The sequence below is a fragment of the Lampetra fluviatilis genome, chromosome 6 (genome assembly GCF_964198595.1).
Source record: "Lampetra fluviatilis chromosome 6, kcLamFluv1.1, whole genome shotgun sequence".
NCBI classification, from domain to species: domain Eukaryota; kingdom Metazoa; phylum Chordata; class Hyperoartia; order Petromyzontiformes; family Petromyzontidae; genus Lampetra; species Lampetra fluviatilis.
The window spans coordinates 12,817,765-12,844,604 of NC_136280.1; the positions used below are offsets into that span (position 1 = coordinate 12,817,765).

Genomic DNA, 26,840 nt, shown 5'->3' on the forward strand with positions numbered 1-26,840 from the left:
CATTTAAAAACATGTTTAAGAGTATTTGGCTGCGATAAATTTCCACAAAAGCCACTTCGTTGAGCTACTATTTTTTGCCAGGTAGCTTCCGAAAAAGAGCTAAATAGTTCAGTGGGCCTTGGTAAAATAAAATGTTCATACTTGATTTGTTAATAGTTTTAGTTTATACATGTTGTTCATCTGTTTAATTCCAAGCTACATGCTGTTTTACGCAAAATTCATCCTTTATTTTCTTTGAGTCCATATTTTTCTCATCTGTACGTCATAGCAGGTAGCACGCACACATTCAAAACTTTCTTTAGGCATATTGGGATGTAGCTTTTCATGTGTATGACAGAACATATTTGCTGCACCATTGTACATGACTTCACCGTGTACGTACTCATACACCAGAAATCTTGTGAAATATTAAATCTACAGCGGCCAGGAGAACAAGGTATTATTTGGTGAAAATAGTTTTATTGCCAAATATCAATATTTACATATATAACCAATAATCACTTTTTTTAAAGATGTTACATTTACTGCATTTTATATAATTTAATTTGTTAAATTCAAAATTAATGTTCCTACAGAAAACACTTCCATCGAGATCAACGCAACAAACTCTTAATGCCTCGATAGTTAATTAAGGAGGGGGGGGTGTAAATTTTCTGCAACAGACCTCAAACTCAACGGTGCCACCATGTGGACAAAACTGTTAGCAGTTCTTGCCCCTCGTCGCAAAGACATTTTGTTGTTACAGCTCCAAGTCACAAATATTGCAGAGCCTTTGATTCCTCTACTTTCAGCATTTCAAAATTACAACGAATCTGAGAGAATGCATCGGCCACATGGAGGTTGTGATGTACCGCGGGAGATGATGTAACGTGGCTGTACTGGCCTTAAAATAATTCAAATGAACACGACCGCATGGCAAGCTGTTGTCACTCCCCTCCACAATGCTTCCCACGGGTAAAGGCTGCCACAAATTCCTTCTGCTTTCAACGGAGCAAAATTGATTTCTCAAATGAGGAAAAAAACTGCCTCAGAATGCAACTGCTTTAGAATTCTTAAATCTTGACACTGCGACTGAGTGATTTTCTACATTGTACACCAAGAGAAAAGGATACAATAGGTAGTCATGTGTCTCGTCACTCTAAGGTGATCTTGGATGTAGCTCTGAAATAAGGAATTCTGCGAGTCTTTCTCCAATGCGAAGGGTTGACTGCTTTGTCAAGAGATATGGATGGGTATGTCACATGACACGATAGGAAAATTGGGATAAAATTGGGGAAATATTACAAAAAATGTAATAGATATTTTTGAAGTAGTCCAGTTATTGTATGTGGGGCTGTTACCTATTTTTTTTTTATCAATCTTTCAATATTATGGTTATAAAACAGGGAACCAAGTCATATTAAACAATCGATTCTGTGGAGAATACTAGGAGGAACTTTAAAGCATGATATTGCATTATCATTATCTCCTGTAAGCTTATTCCCTTTGCAGCAATTTAGTGTCCATCACCCACCAAGCTAAATCGAGGAATGATGTTACAGCAAGCTTTCAGGTAGAGACAGCAGTAATTTATATCTTGTGGGCAATTCCACCACAACACAGGCAATGGCCTACTTCTGCAAACACCGTGGGTTGTTTTTCATGAGCACAAAACATCTTGATGTTTTCGTGCAGTACACCTTAATGCCGACATTGCATCAATAAAGAATAAACCTGCAGATTGAGGCCATGAATTTCTTGGCCTTGATCATTTGATCCCAGCGCGACGTCCATGAAATGTGCTCAGAACGAGAACATGACTCATAATCACGGCTCAATTTATACACCATGGAATCTTGCCAAATCACAAAATATATAACTGAACCACAATGCGCAAGAATTTACCAATATTTTAAATATATTTTTTCATTTTTTCTTTAGTTGCAGGATAGACGAACACAAAAAAAGCTCCAAAATGGCAGACTGGACTTTAAGGCAAACAGTTAAATTAATGCAAACAAATAAACACACGCTAACCAAAAACCATAAAGTGCTTGTAAAGAATGCTGACTTTAATAAAAAAAAATCTAATAATACACTGGTTCCATTGTAAATGTCCCATTAACTGTGGTTCCAATGGGCTTGGAAACTTGTCATCCACCGAACCGGTAACCACTCGTACAATAGCCACAACGGTTCAATGCCAGTTCAGGATCCACATTGTGCTGCCTAAATGTAAATGTTAACTACTTGAAATGTTTGCCCAAGAATGCAGTTACACTGCAATCAACCCTCCCTCCATCTCTCCCGGTATGTTAAAACGGACATAAACACAAAAGGTGTGCCCCACTTTCAAGCTATATTAGCTCATATCTTTGCAAAAATAGGTAGTGTTTTTTTTATAAACTCTCCTAATTTTGCCCATGAACAAGAGAACTGCTGTAAATATATCCCCCTCTACATTACATGTGCGTTGGTCACAGGAGCAATTCCAGGACACGGTAAACAGCGGGACCACCTTCTTAAAGTGGGACCACCCATGGTCACGCCCTCAAAGTAAAACTCCCTAAGAGAGACCAAGACAAAGGGCTGAATTTGGCAGTCAGATGTCAACCATGTAACCACTGCAGAACATGGTCAAAAAAAATAAGCGGTTGTGAGATGCGGTAGCATATCAGCAGCACTGGCTGTGATGAAATCCTTCACTTAAGCTCGAGTGCTTCCACTGCCATCCCGAGGAGCTGCCTCTAGAATGGGGGGCACAAGGCAGGGGGGGGGGGGGGGGGAAGCGGGGGGCCACTATCATTACAGGGGCACAGACAACTCCACTCCCCTGTGGAATCGCCAAAAGTTGGTAATTTCCTAAACACGACAACCAAATGTTATTAAATGCATCACACACAATGCACGTGTTATCTGCATTTGCGCACAAAACTACCATTTCTTTTGCCTTGCCCTCATCACGTATTGCTCAGCTGTAGAAAACAGCTATAAAACACATACCTGTTTCTTTGTAGGAATAAATAAAAGTAATAAAATACAGTAACATGAATTTTTTTTCTACCCAGAATTTCACTGAGCATTCAGAATTATTTTTCCTACCTGTTTTTCTCACACCTCATTCACCTCCGATCTGCTTTTCACTTCCGGGTTTCACAGAACACCAACATTGAAACTGCAAAGCAACTCGGTAGGGAAATGGAGGCCAGGTTAAGGGTTAGAAGTGGAGTTAAGATCAGGGATTGGGGTCGGGCTAGCATCTGGTTGGCTAGTGTAGTACGTCCCTTAACAGTCTATCCTTCCCTTATTCCAAATATGGCATTTTCACTTTTGGTGTCAATAAGCTCCTGCCAATCCAACCACCCACCCCGTTAGTGCGTCCCCTGGCAAAATGGTTGTGCCGCACAACACCGGTGCGGCACCACTTCTCCCGTCACACCCACCCGGCTACCAGACACGTTCTTGGCGAGCGCCAGTGCCAACGAGACCATTCCCGCGGGACTAACGAGGCTGGGCCTCCCGGCGTCGCCAAAAACTCCTCCGCCGCCGCCGCCGTCGGCCGTGATGAGTGGGCCTCCGGCTGGCGCCGTGCCCCCCAGGCCATGCGAGAGCTGCGTGTTCAGGTCGTTGTGCACCAGCACAAAGGGGTCCGTGCGGTTGTTGAGTGACACGTTCGCGAGGGGAGTGGGCGAAGGAGGATCTTTTGTGCCTCTCCTGTGTGGTGTGGCACTCAGACCCAGCTGCGGCTGTTGCTGCTGCTGCTGCTGAAGCAACTGCTCAGGCGGCTGTTGCTGTTGCAGTGGCTGAACTGGTGGCACATGTTGCAACAAATGCTGCCGATATGTCTGATTTTGCTGCTGAAGTTGCTGCTGCTGAAATGGATCCTGTTGCTGCTGCTGCTGCTGAATCGATTGCTGTTGTAGCTGTTCAAGCAAGGACTGCTGCTCTTGCAACAGCGACGCGCCCGCTGCATCGGCCTTGGGCGGGCATGACGGCGCGATAATGAGCTGCTGCGCAGCGATCGTTGCAAGCTGCGCAGAGCCCAGCAGGGGCTGCTCCACGGTCGACGTCGCCTGCGGAGTCTGGCTGGGGAGACGCTTCTCCTCGCTCGGAGGCTGTGTAGCCACGAGCTGCTGCACGATTGCAGCGAGTTGTTGCTGCTGTGGCGTGGATGGAGAAGAAAGCAGCGGTGGTTGAACCGTCGCAGCAGGGGGCTGCGACGCAGGCGTGCCGGCTGGAATCGGTGCACCCAGTAGCAGCTCGTTCCCTGTGTGACAGCAATGGAAAGAGCGTAAGGATTAAGAAAGTGACTGACCCGCTGCCTTTATAACTTAAGCCGTCCAGATTGTCCAGATTTGGGGAGTCTGGATTGTTGAAAAGTGTTGGGAAGTTTTGATGGATTCACTTGTGCACTTTTGAGATGGTGCTGTGTTGATGCGAAGTGTCACATTCATGAAGTCATTGGTGTTGTGATGGAGTCGTGAAGGTGCAAGGTTGTTTTCAGGTGAGCCTTGATATCATGTCCATGTTGCGGTCATATCGATTTTGTCAGCATTTTGTTGGCTGTGTTGATATTGTGCCAATATTGTATTCTCATGTTGATGCTGTGTTAATGTTTTATTCTGTCGCTTTGAGTTAATGTGGTAACAACATTTGTGCGGGTTAGAGGTGTGGCACAGCAGTTAGCATGCTGGAATCGGAACCTGGCGACCTGCGTTTGATTCCCGGACACAACTAATATCAGGAGTGAGTAATATCTTAACGGGTGCGGATCACCCACCTACCACCTTCACCAACCTGCACTACCAGCGTCGTGAAGTATACGATCAAACAACAAACCCCCAAGAAGAACAAAAAGCATACAGTGACTTTCATTGAGCAGTGAATTGACAAAAGGCAGAAAATGAAATATTCTAGTGCATTTAATTTGTTGTGTTAGGGGTACCAGTCACACTTCTTGCTTTAAATAACTCTTAAAACTCGTGGCCTTCAAATCCCACACTGCACCTGTGGAGGTGCAGAGCAGGAGTGAGGCATGACGCGAAGTGGTAAGGGGAAGAGAAAGTGGCGTGGGAAGAGTCACTATGAGAGTTTCCCACAAAAACCTCTGCATCCTATCAGGCCAGATAGAAAATTGCAAATGGTATTCATAATAACAAGAGCGTCCAGAGGATGGTGACACACCGATATTCAAAATGAAATGTTTTAACGTCTTTGTGTTCTTGCGTTGGTGTGCCAGTATTGTCTTGACACAATGTTGATGTTGCGTTGCAGTCATGATGAATGAGCACAAGTAATACTGGTAGGAACCTCCTGGTTACACCATCCCACAGGGGATTATTGTGTCCATCCGTCGTGTAGGGAGGGGCTGGGTGGGGAGGGAGGGAGGGGCTGGGTGGGGAGATTGGGGAGGGGCTGGGTGGGGAGGGGCTGGGTGGGGAGGGGTTGGTCACCCTGTGGTGCCCTGATAAAACTCAACGTTTAACCTACTCACGCCAGCTTGTGCCCGCCCTCACAGTCGGGCATATTTGCAGAATACACCACGCCGCCGTTGACCCTGGCCATTGACCGAGCAACCCAACGTTCCAACCAGCTCCCTCCGCAGGAATGTGTTGTATTTCTGTCGTGCCGTGCCCCATTGCATAGGCATCAAACCGACTTGGTGTCAGTGTCCTGCATAGGTGTTGTGGGGCAGCTGTCATCAGAGGAGCAGCCTGGCGTGTGTGCGATTCATTTGCAGGGTGTGGTCACCATCACCCCAGTCGCTCGGTTTCTGCGATGGGGGTACTCCCGGCTCCTCGGCGAGCTGCTCCGTCCCGCCGGCTCCGGGCTGCGGCGGCTGGGGCGCCGCGGGGGCGTCACGACATGCGCAGTGACACTGGCACGACTCCTCCTGCTTGATGATGATTACAGGCACCCTCAGCCCCATCACCTGCGCCGTGTTACCTGCGCGAGCCAACGGGACGCAGTCACCAACACACACCGTGCACGAGCAAGGCACAGGGAGACAAAGGAAAGCCATCGCATATTCTAAGAGCCGTAAAAATAAAAGTCAGAAGTCCCATTACGGTGTGGGGTCACCTGCTCAGTTTTCTCCATGAACTTCTATTCTGCAGCTCTTCTCTCATCACATGCACCGTCCTCATAAGTCGTTCTACCACATACCCTCACTCTCCCTCTACTCCAGTATTCTAAACCGTAGGCCACTGGCGGCCCTTGATGGCCTTTAGTGCAGCCCCTGACATGTGTCCCCTGACAATACACAAATGTGAAAACATCCCATCATTCTGTCAAACCCAAAGGTTTCAAATGTGTGGCGGCCCTCACACCGATGTTTTATGGGGAAAAGTAACCCCCCCCCCTCTGAAAATTAGTGAAGAACACTGCTCTACTCCTTCCCTGCACCCCCATCATCCTTATCATCTATGGGTCGATGGGAGTCTATCGGTCGCTCATCTCCAAAATCCTTCTGCTTGCAACTTCTTAAGTCTTTTCACCACACAAGCTCAAACCACCTCACCTTCTTGATTAATACTAGTAATCCCTTCATTAGACCTCCTTTGCCAGTACCAAAATATAATAATAGGGGTTTTCCCCTTTTTTCTGGCAACAAAACTGAAACCTTTTTACAAGTATTCATGTCTGCATTAAAATCACAATACTTGCAGTCAAAATGCAAACAAAAACGCACTACTGGCAAAGGAGATCTAATGATGTAGATGCGCTCACCCCGAGCCCTCATTACTTTGATAGTGCATTGTCTTTGAGCTGTACGCCTTTTGGCGTCCTCTGGTCGAGCACCAATTGGGTCGAGGCTCAAAAGAAAGCCGTCCCTTGGTGTGGACCAATCAGTTTCAAGGACAATGCATATATTATCAGTGTGTTTTTTGTTTGCATTTTGACTGCAAGTATTGTGGTTAATGCAGACATGAATTCTTGTAGAAAGGTTTCAGTTTTGTTGCCAAAAAAAGGGGAAAAACCCGATTATTACGAGTAATCCCCCTGTTTAGACTCATTCATTCTCCTTTCCCTTAACTATTTCCCCACCTCAGCAATCTCATCTGTCCTTTCAAGCACTTGCCTTCCTCAGTGCCCACATCTCTGGACCATCGAAACATTACTACTGCTTGTATCAATGTTCTGTATTTTCTATTTCAGTTTTTTTATGGACTATTTCTATCATGGGCAATTCCTGTAAATAATGATAATCTTCATTTAACGATGCAACCCAAAATAAATGGCTATTGTAATGTCAACAGATACAGAGTCTGTGTCCTGAGCTGTGAGCTGTTACACAGATGCACACACACTTGTAAATACAGCGACTTTCAAGAGCACCACCATAACTATAACTTTTAATACATAAAACAATTCACCTTTCAGGTGAAAGCTACGATGCCATTCCGTGGTAATGCGTGACATTATCGCGTGACAAACTCATGGTGAGGTTTAAAAGGCTACGACATCACTAGTAATATACTACTTGCTCTATAACGAGGAATGTACCCTCACCTCCGAGTTGTGCGGGGCTCCCAACGGCCGTGGTGAGGTACACTTTCTCCACCGTCACCTTGTCCTTCCCGGCAACCTGGAGGGAGATGGCCAAGCAGGACTTGTGATACTGTGTGTACGGCTGTACATCATCCGTACCGTTCGATGTTTAACCGAAATCACAGCCACCTGAACCGGAGCGATAGTTACCCATGAGCCCGGCGGCGCGGTCATGGCGGCGGCGCCGATTCCGCTCGTTTCCAGGATCCAGCGCAGCTCTTCCTCGGGCAGCCCGCCGGGGTTGATGCTCTCGGCGGCGGCGGCAGCGGCAGCATCTTTGTCACCCGTGGCGGCCGGCCGGGTCTCACCCACCTCCATAGACGCCTCGTCCATGACAACGCCCGCGCCCGCCGAAGCGGGGGCACTCTCCGTGGTGGCCCTCGGCTGTGCCGCTAGGCTCAGAGCCTCTGAGAGATCCAGCACAATCGTCGACGGAGGAGCGGCATGGCCTACGCCACCGCCGCTAGCGCTGCCGCCATCCACCGACGGTGCTGGTACGGCCGCTCCGTCAGGTCCACCTGCGCACTCGCTTCCCTGCTCAACGATGGTGGCGACGACGCCATCGATGGCACAGCTGCCTTCCATCCCCTCCACCTCCATGACGCCAGAATCGCTCTGCACCACCCACTTATATGGGACGTCAATGCCCTCGTCGTTGTTGGCGCTGGTGCCACCGGCACCTCCGGTACTGCCGCCGTCCGTTTGCCGCACTACCACGAGCTGCTGCAGGGAGCTGGCACTCGGTGGCGGTGGCGGTTGAATGACTCTGAGCACAGGCAGCGGGAAGCCGGCGTCTGTTGGGCTGTCCGCACTTGTCGGGTCTGGAGTGAGCGGGTGGGAAGTGGCAGAGATGGGCACAACGTCACCGGTTAACGTGTGTGTAGTGGTGATGGCATTTTGCCGCATTGTGGGAAGCAGAGGGCAGTGCAAAAAAAACCCGTTACACTGTACTCCTACACTTTCACATCTTTGCTCCCCGCATTCTCTAACCCGCACTGACCAGCATGGTGAAGCAGTCAAATAACCCCCATGAACGACGTGGCTCAGGGAAGCCTTCATCCAGCAGTGTAATGACATTATTACATGTACATGTAATACCTGCACAAGACACCGCTACAGATATGGGTCTGAAGATAGCCATACCAGGGCCACGTTTACTTATCCAGGATGATGAAATGTAATCTTCAAAGGAGAGAGCTGTTGGGTAGTGTTGCTCGTCCGTTAAGTGGCCCTGGAGACTCCACGATTCTATGACGGCTGTCAGTTTTCCACAAAATAAAAAAGCATTGAATTCCCGCTGTCTATAAGGCCTTATACTTATCCATGCATAGAGGTCAGCTGTATGCATGTTGAACTTCTTTCGCACCGTACGTAGCCAACCATGCTAATCGGAGCGGCGGTTCACTCAACATAAGTCTGCAGCATAAGTTTTCTAATCGTTCAAAGTTTACCATCTATAATCCTCATCAATTTATCTTAATCAGCTCAATCCTCCCATAAAAACGTTCATGTGGCCACCCAACCTTTGAAACCATGCAGCATCGAGGCCATTATGTTCACCTCCTCTCCTTATCATCTTTCCTAAAACACGAGTCCCATTTTCTATTCCATTTCCATTATTTTCCTATTATTTCTCATTCTTTTTCTTCTCCTTTTACTTTCCCGTTCATTTTCTTTTTGGTATGCATCATATGCTTGACTCTACTTCAATTCCCGTTGTGTGCCATGGGTAAAGATTTGCCAGTAAGGCACAAAAAAAACGATACAAATTTTGAAATTCACTTTTAAAAAATTTCGGGAAACTAACAACATGATAACCGTCTTGTCGCGCGTTGTTAAGAACGATATTACGGCAACCTGAGAGCCAAATGCCGACCGACGCAAAGGCACTTTACCGTGGTCTCTGTCGCCGCCCGTGGAGCCAGTGTCTTCGGTTTGGAACATGGAGTCGAAGATGCTCTCCACAGTCACCGTCGTCAGGTCCGGTTCCACCGCCTGGTCCACGAAGCGGCGTCAAAATACGCCAACACAACACAAGCGGAGTGCTCATAAAAAGGCGCGTAGCGCACACAGCGAAATCGGAGACGAGGGGGCACGCGACCATCCAAAGTAAACCAGATTCTTTGAATTGTCCATATTCAAGTGATACAGCTATCGTGCTGTGACGGTTCCACAAGTGATACAGCTATCGTGCTGTGACGGTTCCACCTGAAGACGGAAGCTTGTGTTGCCTCCGAAACGTCGTGATTTTTATTTTTATTTTACTTTTATTAATTTTAATTTTTTACCTATGTGACTTTACTGAAAAAACCTAAGAATATGAATCCTTGCAGTCACGAAAGCTTCAAATCTAGAATGAATTGTCCATCTTGAATATACCATCCCTGTTTGCCCCCATCTATTTGAAGCCATTCAACGATACCTTTTCATAACATCAAACTATCGACAGTTATACACACGATTCCAAATGTGCATCTAAAGCATACGTGACTTTACCGAAAGAACCAAAGAGTATGGATTCCTGCAGTCACAAAAGCTTCAAATCAAGAAAGAATCGATCTTAATGTCATCATTTGTTCCTAATTGCTATTACCGGCCGCAAGAGCCAAAGTTCAGAGCTAAGGTGCATAATGTTGTTGTCTGTGTGTGGAGTGGGTACCAGGCACTTCTGCAGGGTCTCCTCACTGATGTCGGAGGCTGGGGTGATTGGGTCGAAGTCGGACAGGTAGAATGCGTTCTGGCTGTCCTGTCAGGGGCACAAAGCACCACCAGTTGTGATCACAATTCAAAATTCACGAGACAACTGTACGTCAGCCTTTGACAAAATCACGCGACGCACCCAATCTCGAATGCAGGGCTGAGCCTGGATAGTGCTTGGATGGGTGGCCACCACATACAGAGAGGTTTTTATAGGCTGCTGTGGGGCTAAGTGCCGAGATGCAGAGGGCAGTGCAAAAAAATACATTGTACTGCATATCTATGCTCTATCTATACCCCCCTCTATCTTTACCAACTAAAACTGACCAGCATAATGAAGCATGGTCAAATAACCCACATGCCCCGCATGGTGTGGGAAGACCCTCATCCAGCAGTGGATTGACAAAAGTTTTTAAGTCTTTTCAGATTAACAATTTAAATCCATGCCACACAGCCTCGACTTGGCATGTAAGGACAATCGCTGTTTGTTTTCTGGGTTGCGCCCCTTCCTGTAAGCCATTAAAGAGGTGGAATTTCCACTTTTTTTTCTCTAATACTTCCTCATTCATTTCAATTCTTACTCAAGGACACGGCCCTGTTTAATGTACAGTTGATGACATTCTGCGCTGCTGCTCTAAACAAACACCTTCACGATTGCTCCCGCGTAATCTCCCTGCTGGATGGAATGCCCTTTACGATGCTCCTACACAAAACGAACCCGGCTACTGTAGAAACCTGTATTATAACGTTTCTGCATATAATATCCCTGCTGTATATAATTATGGCCTTATCCCATTATCCATATCCATCATACATATCATTTATTTGTTGATGCTGTGTTTGCAGAGGTGCACAAGAACAACAAAAACTCAACATATTCGTCAATAACACTAGCCTTAAAAGGAAGAATAATGCTTATATACACGAGCAATACTATAATTGCTGCTATGTATAGTGATCCATTCACAGGCAATTAAATATTGTGAATGCAATGGCTCCATATCTCACTCGGTGACGAGAGTATTGAGACTGACAGGAGACATGCAAGAGGCTTTCACAGGTTGAAAATAAATTATATTAATTTTCTTATTGTTTTGGTTGGGTATCTATAAATGGATCACCCTCTATTTCCTTCCCACTCAACAATGACCTTGGGATTGTTATTGATTAAAATATTCCAAGTACAAACTCCCACAAGATGAAACCCCTTTGTTTGAAAAGGTGTTCACAATGACACATACATATGTCCAACCAGCCCTCATCTCCCCACTATTGCACAGCATCCTAAGATACAAATTCACTCAGAGGTATGTATGTTGAACTTCTTTCGTACGTAGCCATCCGTACTAATCGGAGGTGCGGGGGAAGGCCAACAAACTAAACATAAAAAGCAGTTCTAAAGAAATTATATTCTTTGGATCTTTCGGTAAAATCACATAGATAGGTTCAAAGAAAATAACAAAAAACTGCGACGTTTCGATCGCAACACAAGCGGTCGTCATCAGGAAAAGGGGGTTTAGCCTCTAAAGGCAAACCGTTTATGAAGTCTTCTTGGTTCTTTCGGTAAAGTCACGTAGAAGGGAAGTAATAAAATAATAAAAATAAAACATAATATAATATTATTATGTTTTATTTTTATTATTTTATTACTTCCCTTCTACGTGACTTTACCGAAAGAACCAAGAAGATGAATCCCTGCAGTCACGAAAGCTTTAAACCGTTTATGAAGGTTTAAAGATGGGCATAGCCCAAGTGTGTCGGCAGCATGGGCGGGGCAGCTAATGTTAATGTAGGGGAAAACAACGACACCGGCAGTGGGTCTCCACCAATCAAAGGGCTGCCAGGCAAACATTGCACCTCGCTCCACACACCCACACTGCTGACGGTGGAGGTTGCTGCTAGAGGTGATGGTAGTTGTGGGTAATGATGGTCCTGGTGAACCTATCTTGATGACTTTACCGAAAGACCCAAAGAACATTAATTGCTGCAGTCACGAAAGCTTTAACTCTAAAGAAATTAGTTTTAAGCGATATTTGAAAGTGCATAGCTCCAATGGCTTCCTAATATCGGATGGAAGAGCGTTCCAGACGGCCGCAGAAGCGCATCTGAAAGCGCGCGATGCAGTGACCGTCTTTGTTTGATGGCCAGCCAAAAGCCGCTGTGAAGAAGACCGGAGCTTGCGTGGATTATGCTCCTTGACGAGATCAGCAAGGTTTGTCTTTAATCTTTGGCAAGCACTTTATATGTAATGAATGCGATCTTATAATGTATACGTTCGGCAACTGCCAATGCAGCTCAGCGAGCAATGAACGGACAATGGTCAGATAGATCTTGCAGTACCCGCCATGCCACATGACTCGTATAAGAGCAGTTCGAATTCATCTGATGGGACTTGGCAATGAATGGATGACTTATTGTTGTTGGTGGCTGGAGGGGGGCTGATGTGCAGAGTACTGAACTGCAGAAATATATTTGTTTAAACCTTATGATGAAACCACAAATAATTTACAGCCGTTTGGTCAAGCCACTGCTGAAGGTATACCCAAGCGATGCTAGTCATGGGGGTTGTTGACCACACTTCCCCATGCTTGGCAGTGGAAGATGACAAAGCCGGGCAGCATACACGCGGAAAAATAATTAAGAGCACAAACACGGCTATTGTTACACTGCCCTGAGCTAGCCACAACGTAGCACCGCACCAGCTGACAACGTATTTTATGTGCGGTGGTTTCTCATTCCTAGACCTTACCAAGCTCAAACTTGCTTAGCTTCCTAGATTCGACGAGATCGGTCACATTCAGGGCAATTTGGTCATATCCTTACATATGGGTCTGTGCATACGTGTACATACATATACGGTGGGGAGCAGTAGTGTAGCAGTTAGCGCGCTGCGCTACAAACCCGGCGACTAAGTTAAATTCCCGTTCATGGCCAAAACCAGTGACGATTATCTGAATCGATCCTGGGCCTCCACCAGGTCGGCTCAGCCTTAAATAAATGCGTGGTGCATTGTGTAAACATCGCCAAAAAGGTGACAAATTCGGCCAGACATGGTGCTGGTGACCCACCCCCTCATGTGCTGTGCCAAACTTTATAGGTGCTCTCTAACAGCACTTGCTCCTCTCGTCTGTTTAGGTTATAACGAGTGATGTTCTTTTTACATATACAGTGATACCTCGGTTCACGAACGCTTCGGTTCACGAACAACTCGGTTCACGAACAGAAAATTTCATAAAAATATGCTCCGGTTCACGAACAGGAGCTGCGGCCATTTTTATGCTAATTCCAGGCTGTCACATGGTCGTGACTTCCTGTAGGAAGATCGTGGAGAGAAGCAGAGACACAGAAAGAAGTACTGTGAGTACTGTGAAGACACTTTCAGTGACTTTTTGATTTTTGGTGTGCTTTTTAGCACATACAGTAATGTACTGTACTACTGTACTGTACAATACTGTACTTACTGTATTGTACAGTTCACCCGTTTGAGTGCTTACTGTCTCCCACCCGCCTCCCACCTGCCTTCCTCCATGCCAGAAGTCATCTCAAGCAAGGTTAGTGTTCTCTCTTTATACATTACTATACTGTACAGTACTACAGTAATGTGTATTGTCATTTGTTTCATATTTTTGTGCTTCAAAAACCAAAAAAAACAGGTCAGAATGGATTAACCGGATTTACATTGAACCCTATGGGAAAATGTGCCTCGGTTCACGACCAATTCGGTTCACGACCAGAGTCAGTTCACGAATTAAGTTCGTGAACCGAGGTATCACTGTACACGTATGTTTGTCATATTATATTAATGAAGTTACTGCTTCAGAACACTCATACATAAAGTGCTCGGGCTGTTTACAGGACAGCAGTGACTCTAACTAGTCTAGACAGGGGTGACTGTCCAAGGTAGGCAGATGGGGAGATACACGCAGTCCACAGACAATCAAGTGAAGCCCCCACTCTCCTGCAGCGAGGTGAAGGTGCTCACCTCTGACTTGAGGCTGGCCCCAGATGGGTGTCCCTTCATGTGGCTCTTGAGGCTATGCTGACTGGAGAAGGCCCTCTCGCATCCGCCGCTGGGGCATGGGAACGGCCGCTCTCCTGTCATCAGAATCGTCGTTTATTATTTATACCACACCTCCCATGCAGTGCAACTTGAGGCGCCCAGCACAAAAGGGTATTTGGGATCGTGACTCGGTAAGGAAGTGATTTGCAGACCAAATACAATGTTCCAAATCAATTATATTACAATTCAGTACGAATAATTAACAAACGAGAATAAACATTGAAGATGAAAATACGCTACTCTACTTGTTTTTGTCCCCTCCACAAGCGCGTGTGCGCTTCCCACAGCAACAACAGAGTCAGCGACGACAAGAATAACCAGCTGTCATTCCCAATTAAATAATAGTGTGACCCACAGCTCCCACCTCGTAGAGACACGTCCTAAGCTATGCCCCTCGGGCAGTCCGCCACAAGTTTGAAGCTTCCTAAATATTAAAATATGACTAAAGTAACAAACCACGTCCTCTAAGGCACCCTAGTGACATCAATTGTAATTGCAATTAGAGCAGCATTGTCATCTGAAATTGCAATTACATTCTGATGCCAATTCATTACGAATTAAGCAATTACATGTGCAATTAACCCCAGGTCGCCCTCATCCAGCACAGGATTAGCAAACAAGGTTGTACGTGTACATCGTGAACGCCTAAGGCTCAGAGGCAGCCTAAGGCATTCTTATAATAATTATGGTTCAGTGCTAATTCCAGAAAACCTCCCACATGAATACTTGTTCTATGATTCACTCCAATAAAATCCTTCCTCTTGATGAATACTGCAAGTTGGCAGTGATGGGAAAGAAGAAGACTTGATGACTATAGTGTGTTCTGAAACGATAGGTTAGGTACTCAAGGGTGACTCTCCAGGCTGGTCAGAACTTAGTTGCTTTACCGCTTGCCGTTCGGGTGTGGGTCGGATAACATCCATCACATCACCTTCATGTCATTAGCCGACCCACACACTCACGGCAAGCCGAACAAACGACTTGAGTTCCGACTCAACTTTACGGGTACCCGCCTGATGCACGACGCAAGTGTGTATGTGTGTACAAATACTGCACAAGCAAGTGCGAGCACCAGGCCATACCCGTGTGCGTGCGCACGTGCATGCGCAGGTGGTGGCTGACGGAGAATGCCTTCCCGCAGCCGCTGTGTTTGCACCTGGAGAGGAAGAAAGATGATGGAGTGGGGGGGGGGGAAGGCCAGGTCAGGGGGTCAACGTCTCATGACCAGAGAAATATGCCCAGAAAATCATATTCTTGGGTCTTTCGGTAAAGTCACGTAGATAGGTTCAAAGAAAATATTTTTTGTTATTTTCTTTGAACCTATCTACGTGACTTTACCAAAACTTCACCGAAAGACCCAATAATATGAATTCCTGCAGTCACGAAAGCTCTAAGTCAAGATTTATACCCAGAAAAGGCACCACAGAGTTACATTTATTGGTCACCTTTACCACCACCACGTTTACCAGACGGCGCTCCCTCTGAACCAATGGAACCATTAAAAAGTATATTACACATAGCCCTGCTCATAACAGCAGCAAGACTCTCAGCCAGAAACTGTCATCATCATTATCATCATCCCAGTGTGATGAGCAACTTTGTCAACTGCATGTATTGGTGCAGGGAAGTCAGCAGCGGTCGGCCTACCCACAAAACGGCACGCGACTTCAAAAGCAGACGAGGACTGGCCAATGCCAATTTAAACGTGGCAGGGAGCTCAACTCTTTCGTTGTTTGATTTGGGTCAGTTTAAATTTGACAAATGTGAGCAGATCAATCACTTTTAAGTGATGAATTGTACGATTTTTATATGTCTCGTAACTACGGCTCAGCTGATACAGCAGCGACACCCTTGGAAAGGAAATGTCTTCGTTCCTGTGCAGGTGGTATAATGAGGACCAATTTGGTGAAGGCAAGTCAACGGTAGTCACCCAACAAACTGGAACACGACCCTGAATGTAGGCGAGCACCAGCCAATCAGTGAACCCGACTCTTCCACTGCTCAGTTTCAGCAGCACACACGCACTCACTGGAAGGGTCGCTCTCCCGTGTGGGTGCGCACGTGCTTGCGCAGGTCGCTCAATGTCGTGAAGAACTTGGTGCAGCCCTCCGAGTCGCAGTTGAACGTGTTCCCCGTGTGGATCCTCTGGTGTGCCTTGAGCCTGCGGGAGGCACATGGAGGGAACACCAATAGGTTCACTTCCCCACGAGTTCCCCAGTTTACACGATGTAATGTGGATTTTCTTGATTTGAAGCTTTCGTGACTGCAGGAATCCATACTCTTTGGTTATTGCGGTAAAGTCACGTAGGTAGAAAAATAATAGATCACGACGTTTCGATTGCAACACAAGCAATCGTCATCAGGTGGGACAACCACAGCAAGAAAAAACTGCTGAAGTAGGCTTACTTCAGCAGTTTCTGATGACGATTGCTTGTGTTGCGATCCAAACGGCGTGATCTATTATTTTTCTACCTACATGACTTTACCGAAAGAACCAAAGAGTATGTGGATATGCGTAGTGTCTAATTGCTACCAGAGCTTGCTAAGATTCGTCAATTAGTAAGATTTATCAACTAAGTCTGAAATGTGTTGAGTCTTTGTTTTGTGGTCGTTCACTCCGGTACATTTTAAGTTGGCAGCTGCACCCCATACCCTGCCTGCTGAAAGTGATTTACCCCCTACACACCACACTCAGCAGAATGTAGCTGACGACACAGATGATGTCATCAAGCCCCATCTAGCTGAACACGTGGGAACAGAGGCGAGACATTTCCCACTATTTTAGTATTATCCTTATTAGTCGAGGAATCTAAACAATTGGTATGGTGAGCAATTTAATTAATATCCCAGCTCTGAATGAAGCTGCATCTCAAAACGCTGTGCAGAAATATTGCGCGTATTTATTTTATAGAGGCAATCAGTCATAGGCAAAGGGAAAAAAAGGAAGATCTTCGACTTAGACTTGAACAAGAGCCCAGAGTCTAAAGCAAAAACAGTTGGGCAAAGGAGTTCCAGCCTACGGGGGACAGAAGAGGCAAATGAGTGACCTCCCACGGTTTGAAAGTTGACTTGAGAGCGAGCTTCTCCAGAAACCCTTCTTTGCTAGAGTGGAGTCATGAGATGAGCCCCTTGAGGATCTTTAAAAGTGTAATCTTGCAAATGAAAAGAAAGCTCCAGTGCTAGAGCTGAGTGTCATCATTTAGTCTTATTCTAGCCACCAAAAACCCGTGGAATTTTTGTCAAGTCTTATTCTGGAATAACAAAGGGTGGTAAACTATTATTTTCCGAATTCTGTTACGACAGACTTCACACATTTGTAAAAATATTTAACTCGCATGGAATCACATGACATCCAAATGAAATGCAGCCCTCATTTCAGCCCATCTTTTTTCCAATCGTGCACTCGCAAGGGAGAGCGAGAGGATTAGCTACGAGCTGCTGTGGATGCTGTCCATGCACAGCAGGCACTGTGCGGTTTCACGAGCAGCAATAATAGCAGCATGTTAATTCACATCAGCGTTCGTGTAGGCGGTTGTCATTTTCTAGCCAGCCTGAGAGTCAGAACTCAGGTTTTATTGCATCCCGTTTTAAAAACCACACGTATGAAAACCGATGAGTGAATTACATCATCTTGACTTAAAGCATTTTTGACTGCAGGAATTACATCATGTTTAACAACCAGGATCTAGCTCCTTTCATAGTGGCGATTAACTCCAAATTGAAGGGTTAGGAGTGCCAATTTGTGGAATTCCAGCAGTGGTCTGCAAACGGGGAGACCGCTGTCTACCATAGGAATATATAATTTTCAGAACTGGTTGACAGCTAACGAAGAACACCTTTCTAATGCTTGTTAAGAGCAGTGACACAGTTTACGGGTTCTTAAAAATTGTTAAACCATGTAAATAAAGTGTGTGACTGAAAAGGGTTATTCAGTAACCTGAACGATATGTCTAAACACTGTTACAACCTGGAAAAGACTTAAAAGGTTAATTGAAACTCATAAATGATATGCAAATATTATATAATCACGGCTCTAAACGCCCCCCCATGTGGAAACACACGTTGACACTTTGTTCAACACCGCACTCCAATCCAGCTGTTCCGTTGCAGATTCAAACCACGATACTCCTCCTCACAGGGTATTTTTAGTCTTTTTGTGCCAAGCGATAACAACGTGTTCCTTCCAGACTGTACATGTGAGTGTGCGAGTCTGTGTGCATAAGTGTGTGAGTGAATGCGTATATTTGAAAGCACAGGCTGTTTCTGTCCGCTCGTGCCGACACCACGAACAACGCGACAACTGAAATTGTACAAGTCTTGGTCTGTGTGCGTGTGTCTGCGTGTGGGTGTGTGAGGAAGTGGCGCTGTGGTTTTCATATAATGTTCTACGATCAAGGCGACCTGAGTAATATTCCTGGTCATGGTCATCAGTGACGTGCAATTACCTAGCACGGTGCAAACACCAGCATAAGGTAGAAAAAAGGTGATCGGCAGTGGTACTATCCACACCACCCCAATGTGCAGTGTAAAAGGCAGAGGTGCCACACCGCACTTTCTTGCTCATGCCACTGTTGGCAAAAGGGCCTCCCCACTAGAGTCCTGGAGAACCCCGATAGAGGTAATTGACCTACTCTTCCATACTGGCCAGCCATCTTGGAGATGGGTTTATCCACATTTTACTCCACGTGTGACCTGCCAATGGACTGTGGAGTACCCATTTATACAGCTGGGTGAACAGAGTTGGGGGGGGCATTTAATATATTTTCCCATTGTTTCAATTGCCACACCGGGATATCAAACCAGCGGCCTCTGGATTGCAAGTCCAGTTTGCTAACAATTACATCTTGGCAGCATCAGTGTTCTGATACTGATTAAGTACTCGATAACAGCACTTGTCCCAACAATCTATGAAACTAAATATAAACTCATTGGCTTTACGTATGGAGAGGTATCGAAGCCGTCCCCCCCCTTTCCACATGGGTTCAAAATCCTTGCCATGACCGAGGACTAAACCTAAAACCAGAACGTGGGACAATGTAGGAGCAAGCTTTGGAAGTCGGGCGTTGACAAGCATCTCCCCGTTCAAGCAGAAGGCAGCGCTCATCTGCATTGGTGGCAGCGATCTTTAGTAACGCGATTAGCGTAGCTCTTCTATCGCACGGTACATCCTCCTGTCGCCATTACAACAGCACCCCAGCGCACCGGTAAAGGGTGTTGAAGGATTTCTCGCAGCCGCTGACGCCGCACTCGAAAGGCTTCTCGCGCGTGTGCACGCGCACATGGATCTTGCGGCTGTAGGAGGTGAGGAAGGCCTTGCCGCAGCCCGTCTGCTCGCACACAAACGTGTACTCGCCGCGGTGCGTCTTCTCGTGCGTCTTCAGGTTGCCCGCCGTGCTGTAGGTGCGTTCGCAGCCCTCGTAGGCGCACTGGTAGCGCTTCACCTGCATGAAAAAAGTGCACAAGAAGACATCTCAGCGGCTGCCTGGGAACAAGATGGTAATTATGCCAGGGTTCATGTATGGCTCGGAGTGCTAGACATTCAAGAAATGGCCGACCTACTAGTTACGAGGCTGCCAGTGATGGGAATGCGGAGAAGAATTTATGAAGTAAGTATAAAAGATTATGTGAGCAATAATGAATTGAGGCGATGGCTGAAGGTAGCGTCGAAAGAGGAAAAGTTGAGCGAGACTAGACTAAGATGGTTCGGATATGTGGCCAATTCGGTAGACTATATTGAAAAGGACGTTCAGACAGAGGTTGAGCAAGAGAAAGAGGGGAGGCAGACTAAAAAAGATAAAGCGAGAAGTTGTCAATGAGAACATGCGAGCATGCAGCGTTGCTGTGAAGATGGCAATGGGTCGGAGCCTGCAAAGAGAAGACTGAAAGCAGATCGCAACTTGAACAATGAGCTAGCACTACCAAGATGTTGGGCTTGGATCTGGGTTAGTCACCCGTGATTCAACGACATTCTCATGTGTAGTGCGTTGATGGTCTCAGCCTGGACAACAATCACTACATGTAATAAACTTACGTCAATTCTAATTATCCACTTAAATGTCACAAAATTCCACCCGTGAGAATCAAGATTGGGTGGGAAGATTGGCCCCCTAGTCACTTGAAGGACTATCACAGGTAGTCCTGTGATATGCGCTTCCGTGTGCCATGCTTTAATACAAAGTAAGAAAGGAATGTACCGCGAAAGATCCTAATGGAATCTTTGTCTCATGGCATGATATAAATGGCGAATGACAAAGGTCAATCCACTGCTGGATGAAGGCCTCCATAAGCCACCACCCATCTATCCACCTAGCACCTGCACATTAGCCACTATCATCGCTCCATCTCCTTGGTGGTCTCCCTCTTGGATGTATACATTTCTTCGTTCCCATCCATTTCATCATTATTCTTGACCATCGACCATAGTCCCTTCTAGCAATGTGTCTTGCCCAAGAACACTTTTCTAAACAGTGTCAATGATGCCGTTCCAAATATTCAAGGGCCAGCCAAACTTAGAGATGAATGATTGTTATCATATCTAAGACAGAAATATATCCGGCTTTTGCTACTTTTGCCCCAATAAACCCGAGTACATGGACTAAAGCATCAACAATTGTAACTATGCTCTATATAAACTACCCTGTCAACACCAAATGAATATGCCTGTAAAAAACTGTCATAAACTAGCAGTGAACTGAAACTAAAATTTATATCACGAGCTAACATTCTTGGCAGTGGTTCCACTTCAAAACGGAGGAGAGAAGGCAAAAAACTGTGAATGAATGTTGCAGGCATAATGTTGCAATCCCGCATCTCAAATATAGTACAGTATAACCTCAATGGCCACAACAATGTGGGGAGACCCTCATCCAGCAGTGAACTGGCAAAGGAGACTGTACATTTACTGTCCGTGAAATGTCTTGCCTGTCAGTATCCGTGTATTGCTCTCTCGTCATACACAACCAATGAAACCTTCAAAAGCATGTAAATAAATATAAAAACACAGCTCTCCTTGCTCAAAAATGTTATGCGGCAAAAAATAATTAACAAACATAACAAACAGCCTGGCCACGTTACCACTAATTACATTTGATGAGCGTGGTACATAAGAATGTTCAACAAATGACCCCTGGCTTGGTGCTAATGTTATTACAAGGAGGGTGTCACCTGTGTTGCTAAACGCTGCCATTAGTCACACAGCTGGAATCTCTACGTGCTTGGATGCCGAGCTGCATTACACGGGAAAAAGTCACAATGTTTAATATCCATTAGAAATGTTTTTTTAAATAAACGACACCACGACGTAGGTTTTCAGCCATGCTGTACAGCTCTCTCTCTCTCTCGTGTGACTGCAGGCTGCACCACGTGTTCTTGGACAAGTCTGACGTACAGCTCAACATTCTGGAAGCTTCTTCATGAACTGATTTGGGAAGCTCAAATTCTTCCTTCATTATAAAAGGTTGCCACAAGCTGCTTCTGCTGATGTTGCTGGCTGCTGGTGTTGTAATTACACCAGCACCAGCAGCTGGCAACTTGATAGAATTGAGAACGTGACCTACCTCTACTTGGCTTCTGAAGAAGCTCCCAGCACATGAGCGAAACGTCAGACATCATGCACAACAACACACGGTTACTTCAACCCAAAAACCCATGAGAGAACTGTTTTCATAAAGGGCAAAGATTTTGTTATTTATTTTAGTTTAGTTGTCTATTTATATTTCATCACCAAATGTATCCCAGTTGTGCCATCAACAACATGACATCAGGAAGTGGTGCGCAAGACCATGCCTAGTCAGTCACTTCACAACGCTTACAGGCTTTTACGTGTTACAATAAAAAGTGGTTAACACCCTGCAGAAACTAACTGTAAATGTTGTCAAAGTTGAATTTGGTGAAAATATAAAGGCTCAGTTTAACACGTAGGCTTTCGCGATGACGTCACCCTGCTGCTACTCTATTTAAGACCGGGAGCAAGAGCAGAGCCTCACCATTCTGGCGATTTGCCCGATTATGCTGGATGCAATTACCAGCGAAACGTCACTCAAAAATTGTAAATGTTGTGGTTTCACGCTTCAACACACCGGTGGGATAAAGTAGTGAACTATTTGTCTTTTGTCAACGTGACACTTTTTGCTGATAACGCGATCTAACACAAAAACGTTGATTATGATTATGAATATAAAGGCTATTATATTTTTCTTGTACAGTCAATTTACGAACGGGTGGTTGCTTAGACTTGAGCCTAGAATCTCACGAGTGCTGGCTCGGTGTTTTGACAGTGCTATGAGCCACCCGAGTCAACCACTTACTTTCAGTTTATAACTGTACTGTATTTTAAATGCGTAACCATTCACATCCCTATTTTATTAACATTTCTCGGGTTAGACAACCATAAGTCCTTGACTAAGGTGATGTCAGACTCTGACATCACCTGTTTTCCAAATTTGAGGTGATGTCAGACTATCTGACATCACCTCAAATTTGGAAAACAGTTTAAGATGATAATCTTATCTGAGCCATGGGGGGAGTTTATAAGCACTTTGCTTATGCACGTTATTTCAACAGCAGTCTTTCCCGTATTGCCCATTTCTGGTGAACCGTCAATTGAAATATTGGCTGTGTGGTGTTTGCCCAGCACAAATTAAACATTTCCAACTGTGATACAAATTCCACTGACAAAACAAATGGAAAAGCCCAGATGGCTAATCTGGGTTGCTATGGTTTGGAGGCTTTTTTGAACACTGTATTTGACAGCCAACCGGCTGTTTATTTATTTTCAATTGTCACCATCATTAACCCATCGTTGTGATTTAGCGTCTAGTTTGTAGTGAAACTGGAATCTGTTAAGTGAACTCAATGAGACGCCGCCCATCAACCACCACACCCCAAGATGCCACCATGGACTTTTAAATGAACCCCCAGCCCACACTCCCAAGCTCTGTGATGGTCTACAGTTTGAATTTCAGGAACAAATAAAAGCAAGGCAATGTTTTTTTTTCTTTCAACCAATCTCAGGAAACTGACCAAATAGGAAGCATTCTCTCTTGGCAGGACAGAAACTTATAATGCTTCGACAGGTGACCACTCTGGACACAACTTCTATGCTCCTACGCATACCGGCAAAGACAATCGCGAAACATGTGTCACAAATCACCTCCACGGAGTGCAGATGCCGTCACATCCATAAGTAGAGTATCTAGCCTCGACATTTACATGAACACATTTATTTAAATTAAAGAAACACCGACTCAACCAAATTATTCCGCAAAGCTCTGTGCATACCACAAACGTGTCCTCTCAGGAACGTCTTCACCGCAACAACCCATGATGCTCTTACATTCTCCTATCCCGCACCTCGACCACTCCACAATGCCCTTCTCTGCCCTTTGCAGTGTCCCTCATCAGTGTCCCAACCACTGGCTCTTTCATCTCCAATGCACGTCCCCTCTCCTCCCATGTTCCTCTGCTCAAAACCCATACCACCCTTTTCAATTGCCTCTCATGACATTCCCTCTTCTCTCGCCTCTATTCCTCATTACTTTCACCCATAAGGATAATTAAACCATGCATTTCTCCTCTCACCCATGCCCCCTTCTCTTCCCTGACATACCCCGACCCCGCTGTGAAGTAGCTAACCCCCCTCTATTCCCCCTATCACTTAACTCTCCCATTCCCCACTCATCTCGCCGATGCCCCCAACCCGTGCCCTTCTCTCCTCCCCACAAGCAGCTAACCCATGCCCATCGTCAATGTCCCCCCGCATGTTGTATTAACGTGTACCCCCACTTTTCACCTTGTCACTGTAGCCCCCCCCCCCCACACCGTCCTCAAATCCCTCCTCTGTTGTGTAGCCCCCCACTCCATGCCTTCTGTGCCCCCCCCCCACACCGTCCTCACCTCCCTCCTCCGTGTCCGCGGGCACTGCGCGCTCAGCGTGAGCGTGGCTCCCTGGATGTCGGCGGGCATGGGCGTGTGAGCGCCGGGCTTGAGCGTCATGAGGATGCGGTCCTGCGAGATCGTGTGCTCGATGTAGCCACCGATCCCGTCGTCGTCGTCGTCCTCCTCCTCGTCGTCGTCGTCTCCACCCTCCTCGTCGTCCCTCCCCTCCTCTCCCCCGCGCCGACTCCCCGACGCGCGGGCCGAAGCCTCGGCGTGGCCTAGCGGCCAGGCGCCGCCCTCGATGAGCACCGTGGTGCGGTCCCACACGGGCGACGCCGAGGCTCCGCGCGGCCCCGCTCGCCGCCGCGGGCCCGACTCGGTCACGCCCCCCGACCCTCGAGCCACGCCCACGAATCCCCCGAAGGACACGCCCCCCGAGGAGCGCGCGCCGCCGCCGCCGCCAGCACGAGCGCGCATGACGTCGTCGTCGCGCATGCGCTCTCGGCGCGTCTCGTCGTCCTCGCACTCGGTGGCGCGCGCCGCCAGGAAGCGCTCGAGCGCGAGGCCCGGCCCGCCATCTTGCTCCTCCTCGTCCTCCAGGTCGTCGTCGTCTTCATCGTCGTCGTTCATTCCGTCCGTTCCGTCTCGGCGATCGCGCTCCTCCGCCTCGTCGTCCTCCTCGTCGCCGTCGTCGTCGCGGCGCAACGCGTCGTCGCCCAGCGGCGGCCGCGGTGGTTCGGCCGCGTCGCTCTCGTCGCCGAGCGCAAGCGGCGGCCGCTCGATTCGGCCGCCCGCCATGTTTACAGAGGAGGCGCCTATGCACATCGGCCCCGCCCCTCTATAGGGACATGCCCCGCCTTTTCCGGCACCTGCCCGCCCCCTCCGCCACATGCCCCGCCTTTTCCGCCACATGCCCCGCCCCCTCCGTCACATGCCCCGCCCTATCAGAGAGGCCCCGCCCCTCTGCGCGCGTGGTCCCGCCCATTCATACCGCGCTCCTTAAAAATCGAATGATTTGAGTGCTAAATCTTGACTTAAAGCTTTCGTGACTGCAGGAAATAATATTCTTGGGTCTTTCGGTAAAGTCACGGCTTTTAACCTATCTACGTGACTTTACCGAAATACCCAAGAAAATTATTTGAGTGCTGCACGAGCACAAACACAAATTCACACATTCGTCAATAGCATTGCCTTAAAAATAGAAATGTATATAAGAGGCGACATATTGGGCAATGTCCCCTTGATAAATAACTGCCCCTTAATGAAGTAATTTTCTGTAAAACAACACGCACAAAATAATTTACACTTCCCGTCAATCACAAGACCTGGGAAGGAATCATTCGATCAGCCTTAGTTCTTGCATCCCACTGGGATTTTTTGCACTCAGCGTTGGTGTGCGGTGGCTTTTTTTCTGGAAGACTTTGCAGTTTTTTCCTGGATTTTTATGTTTGCGCATAGTCACTTTAAGATGTTTCTTGGTCATGTTTTTGTTTGTTGCGGTTGCACCCGATTCAAGACCCGAATGGCTCACAGGGCTATACCAAATCAATGAAATAAATCAAACTGAGTTCAATATCGTACAAGCAAACCCTGGACCGGTTTTGACTTACGATGCCTCATAAGAATGGCCAGGCTAGATTTGAAGTTTTCCTGACTGCAGGGATCCATAATCTGGTTCTTTCGGTAAAGTAACGTAGATATAATGACGGATGCTTGTGTTGCGCCTGAAACGTCGTGATTTAAATTATTTTATTTTATACCTACGTGACTTTACCGAAAGAACCAAAGAATAAGAATGGCCAGGCTTGCTTCAACCAATGCGAGTGAACTGCCAAATGCTAGAGGCAAGGACAGCACTAAAAACTCGTTGCTCATAGCGTTGAACGGGTTCCCATGGTTTATATGCAGTGTATGTGATAATCCGACAACATTTGTTTGACAAGCCTGACTGCTGACGAGACCCAGAAGATTGAAACTGGTCGAGATTTTGATTGCTTAAACGCGTGATGTTGATATTGTTGGTCTGGAGAGCCAATACAGTAGTTGATGGACTGCAATATATTTGTATTTACACATAGAAACAAAACTGAGTGACGCTTATATTGCCTTTGAAACAAAATTCAAGTAGTTTTGAAGTTTTCGTGACTGCAGGGATCCATACTCTGGTTATTTCGGTAAAGTCACAAAGGTTAAAAAAAATTGTAATCACGATGTTTCGGGCGCAATATGACGGACGCTTGTGTTGCGCCCGAAACGTCGTGATTTTTTTTTATATACCTACGTGACTTTACCGAAAGAACCAAGGAGTTTCATATAAAATTCAAGCATACTCTCAGTCTGGTCACCAATGACTGCACGCAATATAAACCCCGCACATTAAACGTGGTCTTAAACGGAATTTGGTGAATTCGAGGTTTGACTCGCGTCGTGAACATTACATAGCTGCCCTCCTACGGTGTAAATTTCCGAGAAACTGATCAAGTTGATATCGTATGGTGTAAAATTATACCGTGGCAACCCTATACAGTACAGTGTTCCAGACAGCTGCATGCAGTTCTATTCTTTTGCTGTGGTGACAAACAGGCGACGGAGATTCGCGAAGACAGCGGTGTTTCGATCGCCTGTCTTGCTTTGAAAAAATAGACATTCCTACATTGTGGAAGTGAATTACGATGCA

General features: G+C 46.4%; 1 protein-coding gene across 2 annotated transcripts; it reads right to left on the reverse strand.

Moving 5' to 3' along the window:
* Positions 1 to 428: 428 nt before the first annotated feature.
* On the reverse strand, positions 429 to 25,197 carry MTF1 (metal regulatory transcription factor 1). Of its 2 annotated transcripts, none has more exons than XM_078857755.1 (11): positions 24,182 to 25,197; positions 19,490 to 19,728; positions 16,317 to 16,448; positions 15,370 to 15,443; positions 14,210 to 14,322; positions 10,190 to 10,276; positions 9,426 to 9,525; positions 7,681 to 8,351; positions 7,492 to 7,567; positions 5,731 to 5,925; positions 429 to 4,246 (listed from the first exon to the last, which is right to left on the reverse strand). In XM_078857755.1, exons 1-11 carry the CDS (start codon positions 25,073 to 25,075, stop codon positions 3,351 to 3,353), a joined length of 3,477 nt encoding a protein of 1,158 aa, XP_078713881.1. In that variant the 5' UTR covers positions 25,076 to 25,197; the 3' UTR covers positions 429 to 3,350. The 2 variants fall into 2 exon arrangements, with proteins under 2 accessions (XP_078713881.1, XP_078713882.1); XM_078857756.1 differs by having other exon boundaries at positions 5,737 to 5,925; positions 24,182 to 25,196.
* Between the last annotated feature and the right edge of the window lie 1,643 nt (positions 25,198 to 26,840).